The sequence below is a fragment of the Mus caroli genome, unplaced genomic scaffold (genome assembly GCF_978045245.1).
Source record: "Mus caroli unplaced genomic scaffold, Mus_caroli_1 scaffold_1, whole genome shotgun sequence".
Classification (NCBI taxonomy): Eukaryota; Metazoa; Chordata; class Mammalia; order Rodentia; family Muridae; genus Mus; species Mus caroli.
The window spans coordinates 171722363-171744556 of record NW_028227256.1 but is presented as its reverse complement, the minus strand read 5'-3'; the positions used below and the strand labels follow the sequence as shown (position 1 = coordinate 171744556).

The 22194-nt window shown below is 38.0% G+C and overlaps 1 protein-coding gene across 1 annotated transcript; it reads left to right on the top strand.

The window, feature by feature from the left end:
* Nucleotides 1-3786: 3786 nt before the first annotated feature.
* On the top strand, nucleotides 3787-20707 carry LOC110289461 (interferon-activable protein 204-like). Its single transcript, XM_029476634.2, has 8 exons — nucleotides 3787-3980; nucleotides 7832-8116; nucleotides 9000-9133; nucleotides 11771-11938; nucleotides 13681-15324; nucleotides 16377-16793; nucleotides 19049-19237; nucleotides 20403-20707. Exons 2-8 carry the CDS (start codon nucleotides 7852-7854, stop codon nucleotides 20421-20423), a joined length of 2838 nt encoding a protein of 945 aa, XP_029332494.1. The 5' UTR covers nucleotides 3787-3980; nucleotides 7832-7851; the 3' UTR covers nucleotides 20424-20707.
* Nucleotides 20708-22194: the final 1487 nt, after the last annotated feature.

The window sequence follows — 22194 nt, the reverse complement described above, 5'->3', positions numbered from 1 at the left end:
ATAAATGTCTACTCACCCCAGGCCAAAATTCAGATATAACCCATGTCCAATTTGGTGAAACATTTGGGATTTTTATTGTGGTTCTTATAAGGATATTGATGAGTCACTACTTATAGGAGCAGAAATGACCCAAAACCATCAATGTTGCCACTCAATCCTAAAGTGAGTAACATCTCACAACAGCTAGAAACCGGGACTACTCTTCATAATCTGCAGAGAGTACAACGCATTGGAAAGTGGCCGCTTCAGGAAGTTCAGTGGCTCTGAGCCTTTCCAGGACAGCTTGGTTCATCTCTATGAATTTTCAAGTTGCCCTATCTAACTCTGTGAAGAATAGAGTTGGAAATTTGATGGGGATTGCATTGAATCTGTAGATTGCTTTCAGCAGCGATAACCATTTTCACTATATTAATCCTGCCAATCCATGAACATGGGAAATCTTTCCATTTTCTGAGATCTTCTTCAATGTCTTTTCTCAGAGACTTGAAGTTCTTATCCTACAGATCTTTCACTTCCTTAGTTAGAGTCAAACCAAGGTGTTATATATTATTTGCGACTACTGAGAACGGTGTTGTTTCCCTAATTTCTTTCTCAGCCTGCTTATCCTTTTTGTAGAGAAAGGCCATTGACTGATTTGTTTGAGTTAATTTTATATCTATCTATTTCATAGAAGTTGTTTATCAAGTTTAGGAGTCTCTTGTGGAATTTTGGGGTCACTTATGTATACTATCATATCATCTGCAAATAGTGATACTTTGACTTCTTCCTTTCAATTTGTATTCCTTTGATCTCCTTTTGTGTCTAATTGCTCTGACTAGGACTTCAAGTACTATATTGAATAGGTAGGGAGGAAGTGAACAGCCTTGTTTTGTCCCTGATTTTAGTGGGATTTTTTTCAATTTTCTCTCCATTTACCTTGATGTTGGCTACTGGTTTGCTGTATATTGCATTTATTATGTTTATGTATGGGCCTTGAATTCCTGATCTTTCCAAGACTTTGATCATGAATGGAGGTTGGATTTTGTTAGATGCTTTCTCAGCATCTAATGGGATGATCAAGTGGTTTTTGTCTTTGTGTTTGTTTATATAGTGGATTACTTTGATAGACTTCTGTATATTAAAGCAGCCCTGCATCCCTGGGATGAAGTCTGCCTTTATATTTTACTTGACCTTTTTCCTTACTGGTTTTAATATTATGGGTTTTTTGTTTTGTTTTGTTTTTTATGAATTTGCTGTTTTGATTATTATGTGTCTGGAGGAATTTCTTTTCTGGTCCAGTCTATTTGGATCTCTGTAGGCTTCTTTTATGTTCATTGGCATCTCTTTCTTTAGGTTAGGGAACATTTATTCTATAATTTTGTTTAATATATTTAATGGCTCTTTATGTTGATAATCTTCATTCTCATCTATACCTATTATTGTTAAGTGTGATCATCTCATTGTATTTTGGATTTCCTGGATCTTTTGAGTGAGGATCTTTTTACATTTTCTTTGACTGTTGTGTCCATGTTTTCTATGGAATCTTCTGCATCTAAGATTTTCTCTTCCATCTCTGGTATTCTGTTGCTGATGCTCTTATCTATGGCTCTTGATTTCTTTCCTAGGATTTCTATCTCTAGAGTTGTTTCCCTTTGTGATTTGTTTATTGTTTCTATTTCCATTTTTAGAGTGTGGATGGTTTCATTCAATTCCTCCACCTGTTTGTTTGTTTTCTTTAAGTGATTTTTGTATTTCTTCTTTAAAGACTTCTACCTGTTTAGCTATGTTTTCCTGTATTTCTTTAGGGAGTTATTAATGTTCCTCTTAAAAACTTCTATCAGTATCATGAGATGTAACTTTAAATCTGAATCTTGCTTTTCCAGTGTTTTGTGGTATACAGGCCTCACTGTGGTGGGAGTTCTGGGTTCTGATGATGACAATTAGTCTTGGTTTCTGTTGGCAATATTCTTACATTTGCCTTTTGCTATCTGGTAATCTCTGGTGTTAGATGTTCTATCTGTCTCTGGCGGAGCTTGTTCCTCCTGTGGGTGTGTAAGTGTTTGTCAACACTCGTGGGAGACCAGCTCTTTCCTAGCAAGACCACCTCCTGGCTGAGGATGAAAGCCCATAGTTGGAATGTGTCCAAGAAGCTCTGTTGCTTCTGAGTCCCCTGCTCTCCTGTGCAGACCCACCTTACACAGAAGGGGAAGTGGTGATTTCACCTGAGTCTCAGGCATCAGAGCACTCCCTTGGAGGCAAGCTCTCCTCTGGCAGGGAAGGTTCACAGAAGAGTTAGGATCAGCTCTACCTCTTATCTGAGAATGAAGGCCCAGGGTAGTAGGAATGTGTCCCAAAACCTCTGTTGCTTCTGAGGCCCTTGTTTTCCTGCATAGACCTGGCTTAACAAAAATTTACTCTTTACCATGGATAGCACAGCTTCCATACTTGACTGAAATACACATTAGCTACCTCTGCCTTCCTTTCCTTATCCATTCTTGTCTCATCATTGGAATCTTAGAGCACCTGCTACCTTCCCAATTCAGCTCTTCCATATACTACTTACTCCCATCCACCACAACAGCCAAATTCACTCTAGCTTTGTCTTTTCTCATCTTGGTTGAGCTGAATCTTAAGTCCTATTTAACAGAGAACTGTGGAGCTACCCTATTCTACTTATCTGTTCTGAACCTACAGGTTCCAACTCCTTGGGGGATTGCTTAAAACCATCTGCATATCAGATATTTCCACACCAAGGTATTTTATATTTTTTGTGACTTGTTTCAGCCAGAGAAGATGCATACAATGCTCAAGAGACTGGAGGCCCCAGGGAATGGGGAAGTCTGGTGGGATATGGGGTATGGACTGGGGAATCCTATGGAGAGACGGGGTCAGGGAGTGGCTATGGGATTGGGAATACCCAGGGGTTGAACCAGGAGGGGATAAAACCTGAAGTGTAAGAAAAAGAAGATTAAATAAAAATTTTAAAAGAGAGAATAGAGTAGTGGAAACAGGGGTAGTCATGACAGTGGTCATTGTGATGAAAAAGCAGCTGAAGAAATCCAGAGAACATCTGGAGCTGACCCAGGGGTGTCAGAGATAAAGTTAACCAGGGCTATGAGGAACTGAAGACTGAGATACTGCTGACTAACAACCAGGAACATTGCAGACATCTGCCAATACTTAAAGGCCAAGAACTATAGCACCTCAGTCAATGAGCTGTGACACCAGCCACTCTCAAGTTGCCAGGATCACAAAGGCACTATCTGTTTCCAACTGTCTTTGATCCACTGCTTCAGAAGTTAATTATGAAAACTTCCACATGCCAGGTTGGCAGTTGATGGTTAAATCCCAGAAACATAAGCCTCAAATCCAAAATCTCAGAGGCACAAGTCTCTGAGTTCTGAAGAGTTTGGCACTTGCAAACCCTGGGGATATTAGACTATTTCCTGGGCCTTGAGTACTTTACTACAATACAAACTCCACCTTAGCTGTCCAGGACTCCTATCTTAGTAGAGCAGAACCTTGGTCAGCTAGTTTTAACACCTTGGTATAGGTGCACCCTACATGTGAGTTTTGTTTCTAGTGGCCAGTGTACATCCATTTGCTATAAAAGTCAAAAGGTTAGGACTTTCTTATTTAGTGAGATTCGTCATAAAAGCATGTGAGCCTGACTAAGCTGTGATTTGTTTCATAGTGACCACAGTGTTTTCAGGAAGTTAAGAGGTTTCCCTAGCCAGGGAAATCGAAAGTTATGAATAAAACTGGGAGGAGGCCTGGCTGTTTCAGCACTCCTCACCCTAGGGAGACAGCCCAGAGAGACAGCTAGTGCTGCTCAAGAAACAACTCTGAGAGTGTCCTAATCACTAGTGTCTTTCTTTACACCCCAAGCTTCAGTTTTGCATTTACTACCTTATCTGCCTACCTACTTGAACCAAGCAGGCCACTTCTTGTGTTGTTGAAGGTCTCAGGATCTGTATATCGCAGCAGAAATATCCAAGGAGGTGAGTTCTCTTTGTTTCTTAAATTTGTGGCCAGATCTATCTGTGAAATATAAAGGAACAGAGAAAAAAATCAGTGTTGGAGGGTTGGGGGGACCAGGGCTGGTACCAGCTGCAATCACAGGATTGAACCTGCTGTAGCTGGTTTCAAACGCTTCACTAGGAAGACAGCACATGTCAGAATAAAGATGCCACCTCCACTCCTATGACTTTTCATGAGTTAGTGTTTATCAATGGTCTTCATTTATCTTCACTAGAGAAGACTTGGGAGCAAGGTGTTTGTGGTGAATGACTGTGTAAAAGACAAGACAGAAACAAGAAAAATGATAACTAAAATAATGTTAAATGAAACCACACTTTAACATGAATATACTTTCCAGTTTTGTGAATATACAAAACTTGAGAACTCTCATTAGCCTGTAGAAGAAAATGTCCCACTTTTGTTAATACAGTTATTTAAATAGTGTCTTGACATTTTTATGTTTAGGTTTCCTCCTAGCTCCCTCTTGTATCAGATGTTAGAGTTAATATTTGTCATACTATCTTCTTCATTCCATGCTTGAGGTGAATTCTAATGGGCTAAAGTTAATCTTGTTCATAGTTATTAATTTTTCCTAAAATTTTTCTAATATTTTTATCATTTTTCACCTAAGTTTTTTGTAGTTGAGATATGCATAAATTTAAAACCATAGTCATGATTAGTCAATGTCATTCCTGTTTAAATATGTATTATTGCTAGTTATTATTACTGTTTGAAAAATAATTTCATTATCCAAGCCAGGTTTGCCTATAACTTGGCACATAGCTGAGGTCACCCTCATAGTTACAGTCCTTCTGCCTCTTCCTCTTCCTCTTCCTCTTCCTCTTCCTGTTTCTTTGCCTCTGCCTCTGCCTCTGCCTCTGCCTCTGCCTCTGCCTCTGCCTCTGCCTCTGCCTCTGCCTCTGCCTCTGCCTCTGCCTCTGCCTCTGCCTCTGCCTCTGCCTCTGCCTCTGCCTCTGCCTCTGCCTCTGCCTCTGCCTCTGCCTCTGCCTCTGCCTCTGCCTCTGCCTCTGCCTCTGCCTCTGCAGGCCTTTAATCATAGACATCCACTACCATGACCCTCTTAAATGTCTATGATTAACTTTGTATTTTACTACAGAGTACTATTTAATGTCATGAGAATGATGTAGTTATAAAACTAAAGTCTGTTATTATTTGGTAATTATATAATTAAAATTGTTTCATTTTCTTGGGTTGAAATTTTTCATTATTAAGTAGTGAGCCTCCAGGTTTTATGATAATTTCTTGGTTTTATGATAATTTCTTGGATGGTCCTTAACTATACTAGTGGAGAATTTTGGTGTTTTTAAATTACTCTTTCAGAGCCCGGCAGTGGTGGCACACGCCTTTAATGTCAGCAAGTATGTAGCCAGATATTAGAAGAAGTAAAATACACTGGTTGTGCTTTCTATATTTAAGGATTTTCTTTATTATTTCCTATAATGGGTACACTAAATTATATTTTTCAAATAATGTGTTATATTTCCTGTTTCTGTGAATCCTTTTCAGAATTTATTTCTTATCTCTATAATAATAAACATTATAAATGTATATAACATTATACATCAGAATAGCTTTGATTTAATTTTTTATATAATTTTTATTTAACTTTCTCTGATGATTAGAAAAACTGAACCATTTTTCAAGAGTGTGTGCTTAGTAATTTTTAAAAATTTTCTTTATTCCTAAGCATTTAATACAGTTTTAAAGTGAAGTATCAACTCACTTTGTAAGTTGCTCCAACTTATCACTATATCTTTCCCCAATACATCCCCCCAACTACAAATCTTCTTTTGTGTATGCTTGCATGTATGTATGTATGTATGTATGTATGTATGTGTAAGATAACCCACATCCAATTGCTGCTGATCATGTGTGTGTAGAGGTGGGATCATCCATTGGAACTTGAGATTTCTACCTTGGACACACTTTTCAGAAATAATGATTTGTTCCTTCCCCCTAGCAATTACCTTCTGCTAATAACTCCTCAGTAAATGCTAGGAACAAAAGATTTCCACCTGAATCTGCCAGAAGTATGAACACCTTGATTTTAGTATGGAAGGGTATATGAAGAGTTATACAGAAATATCCTATTTCACAATAGAACTAAGAAAAGTGTAAGAGGTATAACTGGATACATGTGAAATGAAGGAAGGCTTAAATAAGAATGCAAACAGGGGGAAGAAGTAGGTAATAGGTAGGCTAATCACAAATAATGGTTTATGACAAAGCATATAAAATCCCACAAGTTAGTAAGATAATTTCAAAAATATATCATAAAATAAGTTGAAGAGAATTGCCTTGTGTGGGTGGACAATGTCACTGTTAGAAAACATGCATTATTAAACGAGCACCACAGTTACAAACTGGGATTCCCTCCCTACAAAATATTGGCCAATGAGGCTGCAGAAGTCTCTGGAAAAAAAACCCTCAGGCTATTGCCATTGCCCTTGGTAACCAAACTAACTGCATACTAAGACTGTATTGCTAAGGATGCCTCTCATTTAATTATTCAGTTCTTTAGCCCCCTTTTCATTGCATTGTTTGTGGGGTTTTAAGTTTTTGAGTAGTCATCTTATGTCTTTTTCCTTCTTTTCTTTCATTTTTTTGAATTTCATGTATTTACAATGTCAATTTATTTGTCATGATATTTACAATGTCAATTGTCATTAAAATTGCAATGTCAAAATGAATGTACCTTTTACAAATATTCTCCTCTATTCTGTATAGGTCACTTTACATCTGGGCTTCATTATATAGCCCAGACCAGCCACAAATGTGTGGCTCTAAAATGTTATCAGTATAAAGACATTGAGCACTGAAGGAAAAAGTCATAACAAGTGTTGAAATGATCCCAGTCAATAAACATTTGATTCTGTAGGATAGACTATGAAGAAGTTCTGTAAAGCAACAGTGAGATGGAGCAATGAGGACTGAAAATATACTAACCTACCCTAGGGAAAAGATAAGATTACTTACAGATGTTATGGAAGACATAATGGGAAAAGAGATGCAGTGATGTTGCCAGAGGTTCCCATATATAATGTGAGAGAGTTAAGTCCATTTCCTCATTTATCACATTAGTCATTACCATGCTTTGAATTTAAAATGCTTTCCCTGACTCAAGCATTTCAACACTTGGCAAACAGCTGTCAATGCTATTTTTGGAGGTTGTGAAGTGTTAGGGCCTAGAACCTACATGGCAGATGTAAGAACATAGGCCTGAGGTTAGAGGATTATAGGCACCTGGGTTCTAAGGACTCTTTTTCAACCATATCTGTAGAAATTTAACAGGCTATCTGGTCACAGATTGGGTTACAGGTACTAAGAATTACCCACTGAGAAACTGTAAGGAAAAAGAAACATTCTTCCCATATGCTTCTTCTAGCAGGTGTTCTTTTCGTAGTGACAAGAAACTTAACCAGTACAGTCAGAATAGGTACCAGGAGTCAGGATCTGACAGGCAGACAAAAAGGAAAATGTTCAGAGACCGAAACAGAAGAAAAGAGAAGCCACAAACCAATACTCCTATGTTCTGGCACAGAGGAATATCTCCAGACAACTATTCATCATAACTACCCTTGACCCAACTCAACAATCATTATTAATAACAAAGATTGTTTTAAAAGTTTTCCTAATAATGCAATTCTTTGCCAATATTCCTTGTGGCATAAATAGCTATTATGCTGTTCTCTTTCTCTGAACATACCTATGTCCAGTATTTCCATGTACCTCATTCATTCCCATAGTAATGTCTTTCTTTGGAAATTTCTGAATACATACACAACATACATATGCCAACATTTTCTTCCAGGCTCACAAACAACTTGAAAGATGGTGAAGGAATATAAGAGAATTGTTCTGCTGAAAGGACTTGAATGTATCAATAAGCATCAGTTTAGCTTATTTAAGTCATTGTTCGACAGAGATTTAAGTCTGGAAAGAGACAAACAAGAGCAATACACCACGATTCAGATTGCTAACATGATGGAAGAGAAATTCAAAGCTGATGCTGGATTGGGTGAACTGATCAAGTTTTGTGAAGAAGTACCAGCTCTTAGAAAACGTGCTGAAATTCTTAAAAAAGAGAGATCAGAAGGTAACACAAAACAGAGAACCCCAGCCCTGCCAGTGTCTTGCTATCTCTACTCCCGTCTTAACCTTGAAGTCCACACATACACCTCAAAGACCATGGCCATATTGGTCCTTTGGATTGTCTATTGAGGATATTTGTCTTCCAGTGTATGCTTGTAATTTAAGGAGTGTATTTGTTGTGTATAGTAAAGACAAATTAGAAGTTGATCAAAGATTTTGTTTCCAGATGTAACATAGAGGTTCAAAATTTGAATACAAAATTATGATTTACATTTAATATATGCATTAACAAGTTGTCTCACCTATTCTATTAAGAATACTAATATAATTATCATCTCTATTAACAAAGATAAGTATATACTTTGATTAAATATAGCCTTAAGAAGGTGTGAGACAAGACTGCTTTTCATAAAATTATTGATCTGGGTAAAAAGATTTTAGAACATTAAAATCCACAATTGACTTTAGAAAGTTAAAATCTCATTTTACAAGTTTATGTCAGATTTCCTTTTACTTGTATCTATTATTTGAGTGTATTATGCACAAAATATGACCAAATCAATGTGATAAATTGTGTATTTTAAGTTAATGTAGGACAATGGGAATGAGGAAAGCTTGACTGAGATACATGGGCTTCAAGAGCAGGAAGGGATTTCTCATTTTATATGGGACATGTAAAGAAAACATTGACTAACAGAAGATGGTATCAAAAGTTGTGCCTTTAGAGTTGTGTTGCTAGAGTAAACTTTGGAATAAGCATCGATATAAATGCACCAGAGAGGAAATGGCAGAAAGACTTGATGGTCCCTAGACCATCTATTTTGGTTTATGTGGGCTTTCTTGTTCATGCATTTGTTCTGATAAAAAAAATAATCTCCACATCCTAGTAATAGGAGAAACATCACTGGAAAAAAATGGACAAGAAGCAGGTCCTGCAACACCTACATCAACTACAAACCACATGTTAGCATCGGAAGGAGGGGAGACTTCCACAGCTCAGGCACAGACTTCTACAGCTCAGGTGAGCCTGAGGAACAGTGGTGGGCTGGCAGTCCAGACAGGCAGAGGTGATTCCTCTTCCCCCTGCTCAGTCTATCACGTACTCACTGCTTTATCAGTTTCTCTTCAAGCTTTTATTAAAGCACAGGATAACTGATCATGTGGCATTAATATGTGTTCTCTTCTACTAGAGATGACATGGTCTTAAAAACCAGGTAGAGCCATGGTTGTAGCATATTTACACAAACCTACTTTTCTAATTCAAATTCAATTGTGTCCTACCATAGAAGTAATAATAGAAAAAATTTGCATATAACTTTTCCCTTTATTTGACAAAACCACTTATACACAGAGTTTTATCACTATAAATGATCATATTTTAGACTTGCCCAAAGGGTGAGTGCTACTCCTTCAAGTTCCCAACATATTCAGACATAATAAATCTACTATCTAATTATGAAGATTTAGTCTGATCAATTGATTAGGCTCATTAACAGGGCAATGGATATGCTTTCAGAAAAGGAAAGGTATGAGTGAAGAAAAGACTGAAGTGAAAAATACCAAGGCATCTGGGAATGCAGATCAGCCTCCCTGTTCTGAAGAATCCATAGCCACATGCCAGTCACCAATATCCCAGATCTCATTTTCAGCTTCATCTATAATTTCTTTGGCTAAGGTACTAGCTTTCTGCTACCATTTCATTTCTTCAATCCAAATATGAGGAACAGGTCTTGCAATTCTGACCTGTCCCCCACTTATACCTGAGATTAAATTAATCAGACATACACAGAGTCTGAATATGATATAGATCATCATACAAAGACAGTAGCAGACACAAAAAAATAGTAATACAAACAAAGAATTTGCTGACTCATAACCTTTTGTTTCGATGAAAACATTTAATGAACTTGTTACTTCTGTCAACAAGGAGTTGACAAGGAGTCTGCTTGTTTTGATTCCAGGCAGGAAAAGAGAAGCAAAGAGTCCGGCACTTGGAAGTATCAGAAGCAATGCACTCCGTTTCTCCTCTCTTGTACTCTCACGTATATTTCTTGTATACATCTAAGCTTTTAACTTTTTTAAATGCATATTAGCGTACTCAATTCTTCAGAACAGTTGACACATTGTATAGCCATTCCATCTTAAAGGGCTGTAAGTGTCTAAACCCATCTATCTTCTAAATTCGAGTGTTGGTATCTTGCTCTAACCTTAATATATCCCTCCAGAAGTCCTATCCATGCTGGGTTGGAAATGGATTGTGCTTAACTGGATAATATACTCTTGTATTATTACCAGTTATGACACAGAAATAATGTTTGTTTTCCAAGTTTTCTGTGTATTTTTAAGATTATGGTTTTTCTATTTTTCCTATAAATACTTTCAAACCTGAGATTTTATGAGTGCCAGGAAAACAAAAGGATCAGCACAGCTAAGAAGGATAAATGAGGGCTGTCTTATCCAGTTAAGGCTCTTGTGAGGCTTAGAGGTCACAAAACAAATAAATAATACAACTGAAATTGGAGTATCTCACTTCATTTTGATTGGGGTTAAGGCAGCAGGCCCCGTGAAACCCACTTGTTACTGCCTTGCCTGAGCATGCACAGTGAGGCTGCATGCGTGGGCTACCTGCCAGGCTGGACAGTTCCTCGGGATCCAGACCTGTCAGCCTATCTGTGAACAACTTAAGCTCGTGCCTGGAGCGTGTGTGAATTCTGATTGGATGAGGTGAGGTGGAGCTAGAAGGAGGTGAGTCAGAGCAAGTAGTGTGTTGTGGTTTTTAGCCCTTTCCCTAGGTAGAAGCCAGTAGTAGTGAATATGAGTTGTTTAGCCCTTGCAGTGGAGTAGAAGTAGAGTAAGAGAAGCTGGTGAAATAGGAGTAGTTTAGCCCTTGTCCTAAGAAGAAGCTGCTGGGGAAGAGGGCTGTAAAAAAAAAAAGCAAGAAGACGTTGCTGTGTGAACCTGACTTGGTGTCCGAGTCATTCCTGTCTCCGCTGGAGTGAAGATGACCTACAACAAAGGCCCACTCTAAGAGATGGAACCCATACCAGACACTGCTAAAGGCGTCAGGAATCTGAAACTAAATGGGTCATGTGCCTAGGAGAAAACTTACGACTATTATTTTACTAAAGGAACATGGCAATACAATGAATCCTAATGATATGTTGCCATACCTATACAGCTATGCCTCATTCAGCTCCCATCAGATATGCTTCTTGCCATAGGTGGGATTTGACACAAAGACACACAACTAACTTATGTGTACATAGTGAGTGATTTTAGAGCAGTCACTCTTCAATGGGATGTATTTATTGAATCTGTCTCCTTAAGACTCGGGGATCTATTTGAAAGAGTGTCACTCCCAGGTGGACAACCATTCAAATATGTGAGTTTATGGGAGACATTCCTAATGAAACCACTACACAGTACAATTCATCTGTTAAGAATGAGGTGTATTCACAATGAAACAAATATAATTAGGATTCAGTAATAAATTCAGTAATAAATCTAAGCTTCTTATGATCTTGAAAATATTGTGCTTCATCTCATTTTAAAGACATTCCTGAATAAATAATATATAAAGCTTACTGTATACAAGGCTCAGGGTTCAATTTCCAACACATGAGAGAATCTAGAGAGAAAGACAATGTTTCTCTTTCAGACAAAGAGAAAACAAATCACAAGAAGTGAAGGTGGAAAGAAAAAGAAGCTCAGCCAGGAGCAGGCTCAGCTTCCAGAACCTTTAGGAACCGATATAAAAAAAGATGAAGATTGTCTCAAGACTCCTCTTATGCCACCACCAACACCACCCAGCAGTTCCTCAAACAAGGTATCACTTTCCTATTCCCTGTGCTTGCCTCTTCCCAAAGCATATCACTGGGCTCCCCACAATCTTGGATAACCTTCTCACTAATCCCCTACTACAAAGACTTTCCCCATTTTATTAAATAACACATTAAGTTACCTTATCATGTAACACAGCCTCAGATTGAATTGAAAAGGTAAGTATTTATGAAAAGATTTCTAGTGTTGTCAACCAACTCTCTGCTTTGGGTTCAGAAGAAAATATATGGGACACCAGAGTGTATCAACCTGCCATTGCCTGTTTCCCTTTGCTGGTAACCCATCTAATGAGGTTATTTTTGTCATTCCGTGTTCTACTAAGGAGGTATTTTGACATGTGATATGTCCCTGCTTGAGAAATATTAATCCCTGTCCATTACTGACAAAATGTTCTATACCTGTAATAGTCACTTTTGCTATGAGTTAGCTTCATACCTGTTCCAGGTATATCCCAAACTCTCCCTGCAATACATCGTCAAAGGGAATAGCTCCCTCTTACCATCCTGAAGACTTCTTAAAATAATTAAAATGACTATAACAGTGAAAGTACTTCCCTTAATAATGTAATATTTAATGATATTATCATTTATTAGGTGTGTATTTTGATACCATGTCTTGCAATTACACAAACATCATTTTGTTACATGGTACAATTTTGTTTAACACTCTATGTGGTCAATGTTCAGTTCTTTTAACTTATAGAGAGAGTCCTGTGATATATCATGGATTGAAATCCTTGGGCACATCTAATTATCTGTGTTCATAAATGGTGACAGCTATATAATTCTAAATGTCTACAGTCCAGGAAAACAGGCTACAGTTAAGGACTGTTTTGGCTTGAGTGACATCAGCTTCATGGCAATGGTTGCATTTTAGAAAACTTGTACCATGAAGGATCAAAAATATACAAAGAAACCAGTAAAAGTGGTCATGGCTGTTACATGGACCTATTTGCAAAGGAACTTACTTTCCTGTTAAAGCCAAATTTATAGTGACTAAAGCTTTATACTATTCCTCTAAGAGTAGAAAAATGTAATGAACACCCTAAAACTCAAACTGTTGCCTGAAGTATAAGAGTTTCCCACATACATAGTTTTATTGAACTGGAATTATAGTCATTTTAAAGATCTAACCAAAATTTTAAATGAGTCCAGATGAGATTCAGGCATATTCCAGCACTCCAACAATTGACTACATCCTCATCTACCAGAATTCATCTATGTGGTTCATTATTTTATGGTACCTATCACACAATTTCATTCACATCAGCAAAAAGTGTGAGAACTGGGCTCCCTATGTGCTATATATATATAACACAGAATATATAAATATATATAACACAGAATTAATGGATTAGAAATTCTACATGAAAGTCCAGAAATATGAAGTAATTTTGCTACAAGCCTAGCTTCCCACAAAATAACAAGGAGTTGAACCAGACTGAGTAAGATCTGACAAGTTTTGTAAAATACTTTCAGCAAACATTCCATTCCAGACCAATTACATTTTACTGGCGTTTAAGTGAAGTTGTAAAATTGATTACAAATGGATTAAGCTAAGTGATAGAAATCCCTAAGTGTGAGTTAAAATACTTCCTTCAGCCCAGGAGAAACCTGACAGGATAAAGGTCCTCTTTTCAGAAGGGAAAATGAAAAGATGTACTTGGTCTGATTAAAAAAAAAAAAAAAAGCAAAATAAAAAAAAATTCACAATCCTATTTTCCTTTAGAAACAGAAAAACACAACCATCCCAAAACATGATATCATAAAGACAGGAGGTCCTCAGGAAATTCATCAACTTGTAGAATTGTCATCATCCAGCAACTTCCCAGCTCTAAGTGAACTCCCGACCTTTGAAGGACTTTCAGCAATTCCTTCGAGCAGACTTCAATCTTCTCAGAAGCCTCTAGAAGCTCCCTTGGATTTAAAGATGTCTCCAAGCTCTTCAAGATCACCTTGCCACAATCTCCCAGTGTCTCTATCCTCAGACTCAAATGTTCATCTGAACTCTAATGCACATTCCATCCAGTCCAGTGGTGCCCAGGTTCCTCATGTACCATCAGCAACAGGATTCAGTAATGTCGGGATCCCTCTTATGCCTTCAGAAACAGTGTCCTGCTCTATGCCTTCAGAAACAGTGTCCTGCTCTTCCATAGCTCCTCACATGTCTTCAATAAAGGTACCCAGCAGTATCCACGACCTTCACCTTCCTGCACAAGAAGCATTCAGTAGCAGAGAGGATCCTCACAATCAAGCAATAGCATCCAAAAATCTCCAAACTACTAAAATGCCTCCAACAACACTGACAAGCAAAGCCCAGCTCCTAAAGATGCCTTCTCCAGCAATAGCATCCAGCAGTGTTCAGGTTTCTCATACTCCAGCAACTTTGTCCAGAAGCATCTCTGTCAGACAGATACCTCAAACAACAACATCCAGTAGCATTCAGATTCTTAACTCTGCTACAATAAAAGCATCCAAGAATGTCCAGGCCTCTCAAGTATCTTTACCAACAGAACCCAATTATTTCCAGGCTTCTGTGGCACCTCCATCAGCAACACCCAGCAGTTCTACATCTCTTCTGGTACCTTTGTCAAAAGCCACAAGCAGAGCCCAGAGTACTCAAATTCATCCAGAAACAGAATCCATTTGTGTCCAGGCTCATCATGCTCCTCCATCAACAGTGTCCAGAAATAAGTGCACCACTCAGTTGACACAAGGGGCAGCATCTGGTACTGGGAAGGCCTTTTCCCTTCCTGAAGTAAAAGTATCCATGAAAGTCCAAGCACCTCAAGTGTCTTCCCCAACAGCATCCATAAGTATCCTGAATCTAAATGCAACCCCACCAACAACATCCAGCAATCTCCTGGCTCCACATGCAACTTCATCAACAGCATCCAGTAGTCTCCTGGCTCCACATGCAACTCTATCAACAACATCCAGCAATCTCCTGGCTCCACATGCAACTTCATCAACAGCATCTAGTAGTCTCCTGGCTCCACATGCAACTCGATCAACAACATCTAGCATCCTCCTGGCTCCATATGCAATTCTACCAACAGCATCCAGTAGTCTCCTGGCTCCACATGCAACTCTATCAACAACATCTAGCAGCCTCCTGGCTCCACATGCAACTCTACCAACAGCATCTAGCAACCTCCTGGCTCCACAAGCAACTCTATCAACACCATTCAGTAGTCTCCTGGCTCCACATGCAACTCTATCAACAACATCTAGCAGTCTCCTGGCTCCACATGCAACTCTACCAACAGCATCCAGCAATCTTCTGGCTCCACAGTTGTGTCCAGTAACAGCATCCAGGGCTCTCAGTGCTACTCCAGTGCCTTCATCAACAGTACACAGCAGTCCATCCTGGGTAATGACCTCCTCTTCTAACAATATAATGACAGGCATTAGCACAAACTAAGAAGGCTTCTTTGTTAATCTATATGTACACACGATCCTTTATTCAAGTAATTACTAATTTTTATTGTGTATAGCTACTTATCCTTTCCCTAAGTTCAATTGTAATATACATTGTACGTGCTTCTCCACTGAGGAAATATCTAAATCAGTGATCACCCAGTCACTCCTTATCTGTAAGGAGAATAGTGAGACACTTGATTTAATTTTGCACCTTGTACTTCCTGTCAAGGTGTTATTTTCTTATTGATAACACTGCTCATTACAACAGAAATGTACTTCCCAATGACAGAACACACTGATGAAGAATCAGAGTGAAACTGTGCCACCCACAGAGTGAAATCTGTATACATTTCCATGTCAGACCACTGAGAGTGCTGCTAGTTCATAGCTGCCTCTCTGTGCTGGTACCCAGGTTGCCCATCCCTGACAACATGCCTCCTCTTTCAGTCCTTCACTGTTATCTCCATTTCAACATGCTTTCCTGATACACAGAAATGAAGTAGGATACTGAGTAGGTGCTCAGTGAACTACCTTCATGCTTTTTGACTAATTCCAGGATTTTTCCCAGTGCTTGTTATTAGGCAAAAAGAATAGCTTCTATCCTGAACACTTATTTCTTAACAATGTTTGAGATTATCTTCCTGTGGCAGCCTACTTAACACTTTTGCAAAAAAGCTCTAATTTTATTTTAGAAACTGTTTTGAATTGAAATCTTCAAAATGTTCCTAGATAGAAAACTCAACTAGAGCATTGAAGGCTTTGGATTCAATTCCCAGAAGTGTGATACCTTTATCTACCAGGTATAATTTGTATTAACTGGAATCACTAGGATGTGTTCTAGGTAAATTTTAGTAAATATTTAGGTAAATATACATTTCTTCCTTTAGGTAGCTTTTAGTATGGCAACCATTGTTTATATATTCTCCATTCTATTCAGTGGCATTTTTTTCCTTATGATTTGTCTGAACTATATTGTCTTATCCCAATGTGTGTTTTATGTAGACACCAAGGAGAGGAACTGTACCAAAGGAGCCTTCTAGGGAAGAAGGTCACCATCAAGGTCCCAAACAAGTGATGGTTTTGAAAGTAACAGAACCATTTACATATGACCTGGAAGAAGATAAAAGGATGTTTCATGCTACAGTGGCTACTGAAACTGAGTTCTTCAGAGTGAAGGTTTTTGACACAGCTCTAATAAGCAAGTTCATCCCAAGAAATATCATTGCCATATCAGATTATTTTGGGTGCAATGGGTTTCTGGAGATATACAGAGCTTCCTGTGTGTCTGATGTGAACGTTAACCCAACAATGGTCATCTCAAATACACTGAGACAAAGAGCTAATGCAACTCCTAAAGTTTCTTATCTTTTCTCACAAGCAAAGGGGACATTTGTGAGTGGAGAGTACTTAGTAATTAAGGTAAGCCGTTGCAATACAGGTAAAATGTCCTTTGCAATCTGAGATTTTAGGTTTAAATTTGCTCAACTTAACACAGGAAATCATTGCCTTCCATAGCAGAAAGAAACCAGGCAAGGATTCCTCACTTTGGGGATGTCTGTAGTCTCTTACAATTCTTCTTCAGGATCCACCAGGAAAATTCTTTAGAAAGAGATTTTTCAATAACCTTTGGCCTTTTCCTGGCTAGGACAATCCAGCTGTAGGCACCCTAGTCCCAGACACTGTTCAGTTTATAGCACATTTTCTTCTTAGATTGTATTTCTTTTTTTCTACCTTACCTGTATTAGGGGCAACTCAATTGTGAATAAGGAGCGAAACTCCTATCCTTGATACCGTTTGAGAGGATGAGTTTAAGAAACCAAGTAGATTATTCTGCCATGGAATGAAGCCATTTCCCACAAGGCAGGATTAGATCTTTAAAGAGTTCATATTCTCATATTCTTTCATCTTTTATCAAGATTTTTTGATAAAGTGACTATATTTTAAATAATGAAAGGGGAATTTGACACTAAAGTTTAATTTCAGATTTTCTCAGAAGACACAATGAAGGTGTGGAAATTTAAAGAATTCTGTAACTTTGTAGTGTTTCATTATGTGCTAACATACCAATTTATTTGTATGCTTGCTTAATGCATAATTTCTTAATTCTATGCATATGAATATCGTCATGACTTTCTACTTTTTAACCTATGCTGTCTTTGGCTGCACTGGTAAATTTGGTTACACAATAAGTAAACTTAGTGGGATACAAACTAACACACCAGAACTAAATGCTATAGTGACTTAACCTTTGTGAGATTTAGAGTGAATTAAGGTGTGCATTGAGAAATTGTGATTCATTTTTAAAGGAGTTCTGTTTGTATGCATGTGGGTGTGCACATGTGTGTGCATATGTGTGTGTACATGTCTAAGCATGTATGTGTACATGTGTGTGCATGTGTATGCATGTGTTTGTGCACATGTGTGTGTACATGTGTGTGCATCTATGTGTATGTGTGTGCATATGTATCTATATATCTGGATATGTGTCTGTGTATCTATTTCTTGTGCTATTTCTTTGTTTCTTTATTGTCTGTTAGTTTGTTTTGTTTTAGTCCTGTTGTTTTGTCTTTTTAAATTGCCTGTTGGTTTTTTAAATTGAGAGAAAGATGTAGAGATGTCACTTTGGGTAGAAGAGAAGTATCTGAGAAGAGGTAGGTTAAGGGAAACTATGATCAGAATATATTGTAAGAAAATAACTTTATTTTCAATAAAAGTTAAAATAAGTAAAGTAATGTGGGCTTATAATAATGCTCCCTAACTTCACAATGAAGCACAAGTAACCTTTCTTCTCAGGTCTCTTGGTTGTCCCTACAAAACCTGCAATGGTAATCAGATGGCTTTGTTGTTTAGTTCTGTAGTTGTTTTCATTTTTGATACTCTGCATGGGATCTTTAAGAAATCTCAGCTATTCTGGTATGTCACTACTAGTGCATAGAAAGATACTGATTTTTCCTAAAGATACCTAGTAGATATATACCACAAACAGGTAAATCTTATTAGTGTTTTCCAAGGGCTAGAGAGATGGTTCAGTCATTAAAGGCTAGGATCACGAATGAAACCTCAGGAATGATTTCCAAGAAAAGATTTATTCACTGGAGTAACCTAAACTATTTAATTCTTGTAATTCTACTTTTTGAATATTTATTAATTTTGCCTTTGAGGGTTGAGAAGAAACACAAAGGTCATGAAACTAATATTGAGGTTGGAAGTCAAGTTTCAGTTATGAGTTCTTTTTTTTTTAAGTTTTATTTTTAAAGATTTACTTATTTATTTCATGTTTGTGAATACACTGTCACTGACTTCAGATGTACCAGGAGAGGGCATCAGATCCCATTACAGATGGTTGTGAGCGACCATGTGGTTGCTGGGAATTGAACACAGGACCTCTGGAAAAGGAGTCTGTGGTGTTAACCACTGAGTCATCTCTCCAGCCCCCAGTGATGAGTTCTTTCCCTCTCCCATGAGTCCTGGTAATTGAGCCCAGGTCATCAGGTTTGACCACAAGCACCCTTGCCCACTGAGCCATCTCAATGGCACTTGTACCTCCAATTCTAAACCTAAGAACCATAGTTGCCTGGTTGGGGACAGGTTTATGTTGACACATTTTAGTTCTCATAGATGTGACAAGCTTTGACATATTTTGTAGAAGATTCCATGTTAATTTGTTCTTTCAGAAAACTGAGAGGAATAAAGCCATTTACTATGGAATTAAAGATGATACAGGGAAAATGGAAGTGATGGTTTATGGACGACTCACCAATATCACGTGTGAACCAGGCAATAAACTTAGACTTGTCTGCTTTGAATTGAATCCCATTGAAGATGGGTTGCAGCTGAAGTCTGTAAGGCACAGTTACATGCAGGTACGTCCTCTAGGAAACACCATGCTTCCTAAGAATCACATACTTTTTAATACTCTAGTAAAGCATGACTATTGGCAATATGTAGAAAATCCAATAGGTGGAGGAAAAATCAAGATTTGCTCACTTAACATATAAGCTTCATTCCATTTCTTTTAATAAGAGTTTTTAAATCATAATAAGAAAACAAATTCAGAAATATTCAAACATTGGTATACATTTATCTAATTGATTAAAAGAAAACTGTCCCATTTATCAAAGCAGAGGGAATATTTGACAGGAAAATTAAGAGGCTTGTTTCAAATTCTGACTCTCTGATGTTTCAAATTGACCGAATACTAAAAGACAAAGAACTTTGATGTCTTCATTTATAACATGTAAATACTTTCTGTTGCAAAGGATAATGGACAGAAATCATAAGTTCCCAAGGATACCCTGAGCAAGTTAGATGACAAGGTGTTGTAGTAAATCTCCAATCCCAATAAGCCTGTGCAAAGAAAACACCACACCACTCAGTTATAATACTTATAAGTTGTACAGATTTTTCAGCAGATATATCACTACAGAGCTCTGTTTCTCAGTTATGAGATTCCTTGCTACTTGTGGCTTCTCCAGGCCAAGTGGTTCTGCTCCATCTTCCTTTGACCTACATCTATGTAGTGTTTATGTTAAACACACACACACACAAACAGGCACACACACACACACACACACACACACACACACACACCACTATTGTAATGTAAACAAAAGAAAAGTAAGTGATGACTTCATCATTCACATAGAAACGCTCTTACATTACCCTGTTCTCCAAACCATCAGCCATTTGTCAAAATTCCAATCCTTCTCCCATGGCAGCAAAGCCTCTTTTTTCTTCTTCCCAACCTCCCTGTTCAATGAAACTCTACAACTCAGTCCTTACCTCAGGCCTTACAACTCTTTCCTTTCCCTTGTACCTCTGTAACACACCCTGCTCGTCCACCTATGCTGAAGCTGCAGGAGTGACTTGCTAATTTTACAATCCCAAGGAAGGGAACAAAGCTGACTCCAAGAACAGAGATGTATTTAAGGTCAGAGTGAGAAAAGGGCACATGGTGAGTACTCAGCAAGAAAGGTGTGGATCTGACTGCATTCCAAGTGATCTGACTTTATTGTTTTCTTCTTTAAGGTCATCAATGCTAGAAGGTGAAGGAAAGCCACTCAACCCAGACTCAGTCAGGGGAACCTCTCTGGAACCATACTTCTGAAAACCTGGATGCCAATGACATTTTTTGTGGAGATAAGATTCAAGTACAGAAATAAAAGTGCATAGGCCTGTTGAAATGCTAGCTCTATTAAAACCAGCTGTTAATTCTAAGAAATGGTGCTTTCTTATATGCTTTACATGTTTTCTATTATTGAAGTTTTTTCTGTTGTCTCTATAACTTCTGTGATTGTTGAATTTGTAATTTTTATACCTAAAACTTAAAATAAATTCACACAATTTCTGTAAAGCAGTGTGCATTTGGGAGTATTTTTTAACCATTTGAGAGGTGCTTTAAAATAGTTAGTGACCCTCAGATAAAGCTGGAGAATACAGGCTCGAAATGTGATGTGTAAGGATAAAGCATGTTCAGGAACAAGTAGACTGAGTTTTCTGCCCATGAAATTATGGTATTAATAAGATGCGGGTGGGAGGAGGTTGAACTCAGCCTTGAGTGTAGTTTCTAAAACTAATATGCTGAGGACAGGATCAAGTCTTCACATGTTCGATGCTGAATAATGTGAGTGCATTACAGAGTTTAGGTATTGGAAAAAATCCCAAGAATGAGGTATTTAGGGTGGGACATACTATTTTCAATTGTAAGGAATCCCATCTTCAATTCCAGAGTGAAATAAAATCACTGCAAATCTTTAAAGCCAAATGAAGAAGGCTTATGAGAAAGGAAATCTAAGGAATTAAAAAAGTAGTATTCCCAGAGATGCCTTTCTAGATTGTTGACTTCTCTCACTGCTGTGAAGACATACTTGATAAAGGAACAGAAGGATCAGTGGATTGATTTTTTCAAATGGTTTAATGGTAAAGAAGAATGAGTTGGCTGGAGAAAACTGAGTTCTAGAGTTGATCTCTCTCTCTCTCTCTTTTTCTCTCTCTCTCTCTCACTCTCTGTCTGTCTCTCTCTCTTGTCTCTCTCTCCTCTCTCCCTCTCTCTCTCTCCTCTCTCCCTCTTTCTCTCTCCTCTCTCCTCTCTCTCTCCTCTCTCTCTCTCTCTCTCTCTCTCACACACACACACACACACACATTAGAGACCTGAACCTATTAGATGCAACCCACACTTATGATGAGTGTTTGCAAATTACTTATCAAAGTCTAGAAGGCCCTCTTGCACATATTAAAAGGAGTCTCCCAAGCAATTCCAGATTCCATCAGTTTTACAACCAATATTCACAGTCCCATGTAATGATGTGAAATGGAGGCAAGGAGGATTGATAGAGGTTTTGACAGCAGAAATATAGGCAGGAAGATGCAAGAACTAAGGATGAGTGCCTCTCACATCTTATTGATGTAAATCCATGTCTTATTCCCCATTCTAATGATACTAGAATTTTGAGCTTAATGGGATGTTTTTAATTCACAATCACTTCTCATCGATAGATTAATGTCACTAGAATGCATTTGTGGAAGGAAATTCTGTTTGTTTTTATTATTCGTTTTTCTTTAGCTTTGCTCTTCCAACATGTGAGGGTGAGACAGACTATTGTTTATCACCCTGAAACTCCACATTTCTTGTCCTATAACCTCAATGCACCTTCCAGCCAGAGGTCATTATCCACATCTACTGTATACACACATTCTTCAAACAATACACCTGAAGTCTATTGGCAAAGTGGATACCCACATACAACAGGTTGCAAATATATGTGCTGTGAACCTCAAAAATGGTTGCTGTCCTTAGAAATAACTTCACTGGCCAGCCCTG

Bases quoted from the DNA above. Each gene is read 5' to 3' on its own strand.
- LOC110289461 (XM_029476634.2), top strand. From the start codon at position 7,852: ATGGTGAAGGAATATAAGAGAATTGTTCTGCTGAAAGGACTTGAATGT. The intron at 9,134-11,770 runs GTGAGCCTGAGG...TTTCTCTTTCAG, and splicing joins CACAGACTTCTACAGCTCAG to ACAAAGAGAAAACAAATCAC. The intron at 15,325-16,376 runs GTAATGACCTCC...TGTTTTATGTAG, and splicing joins TACACAGCAGTCCATCCTGG to ACACCAAGGAGAGGAACTGT.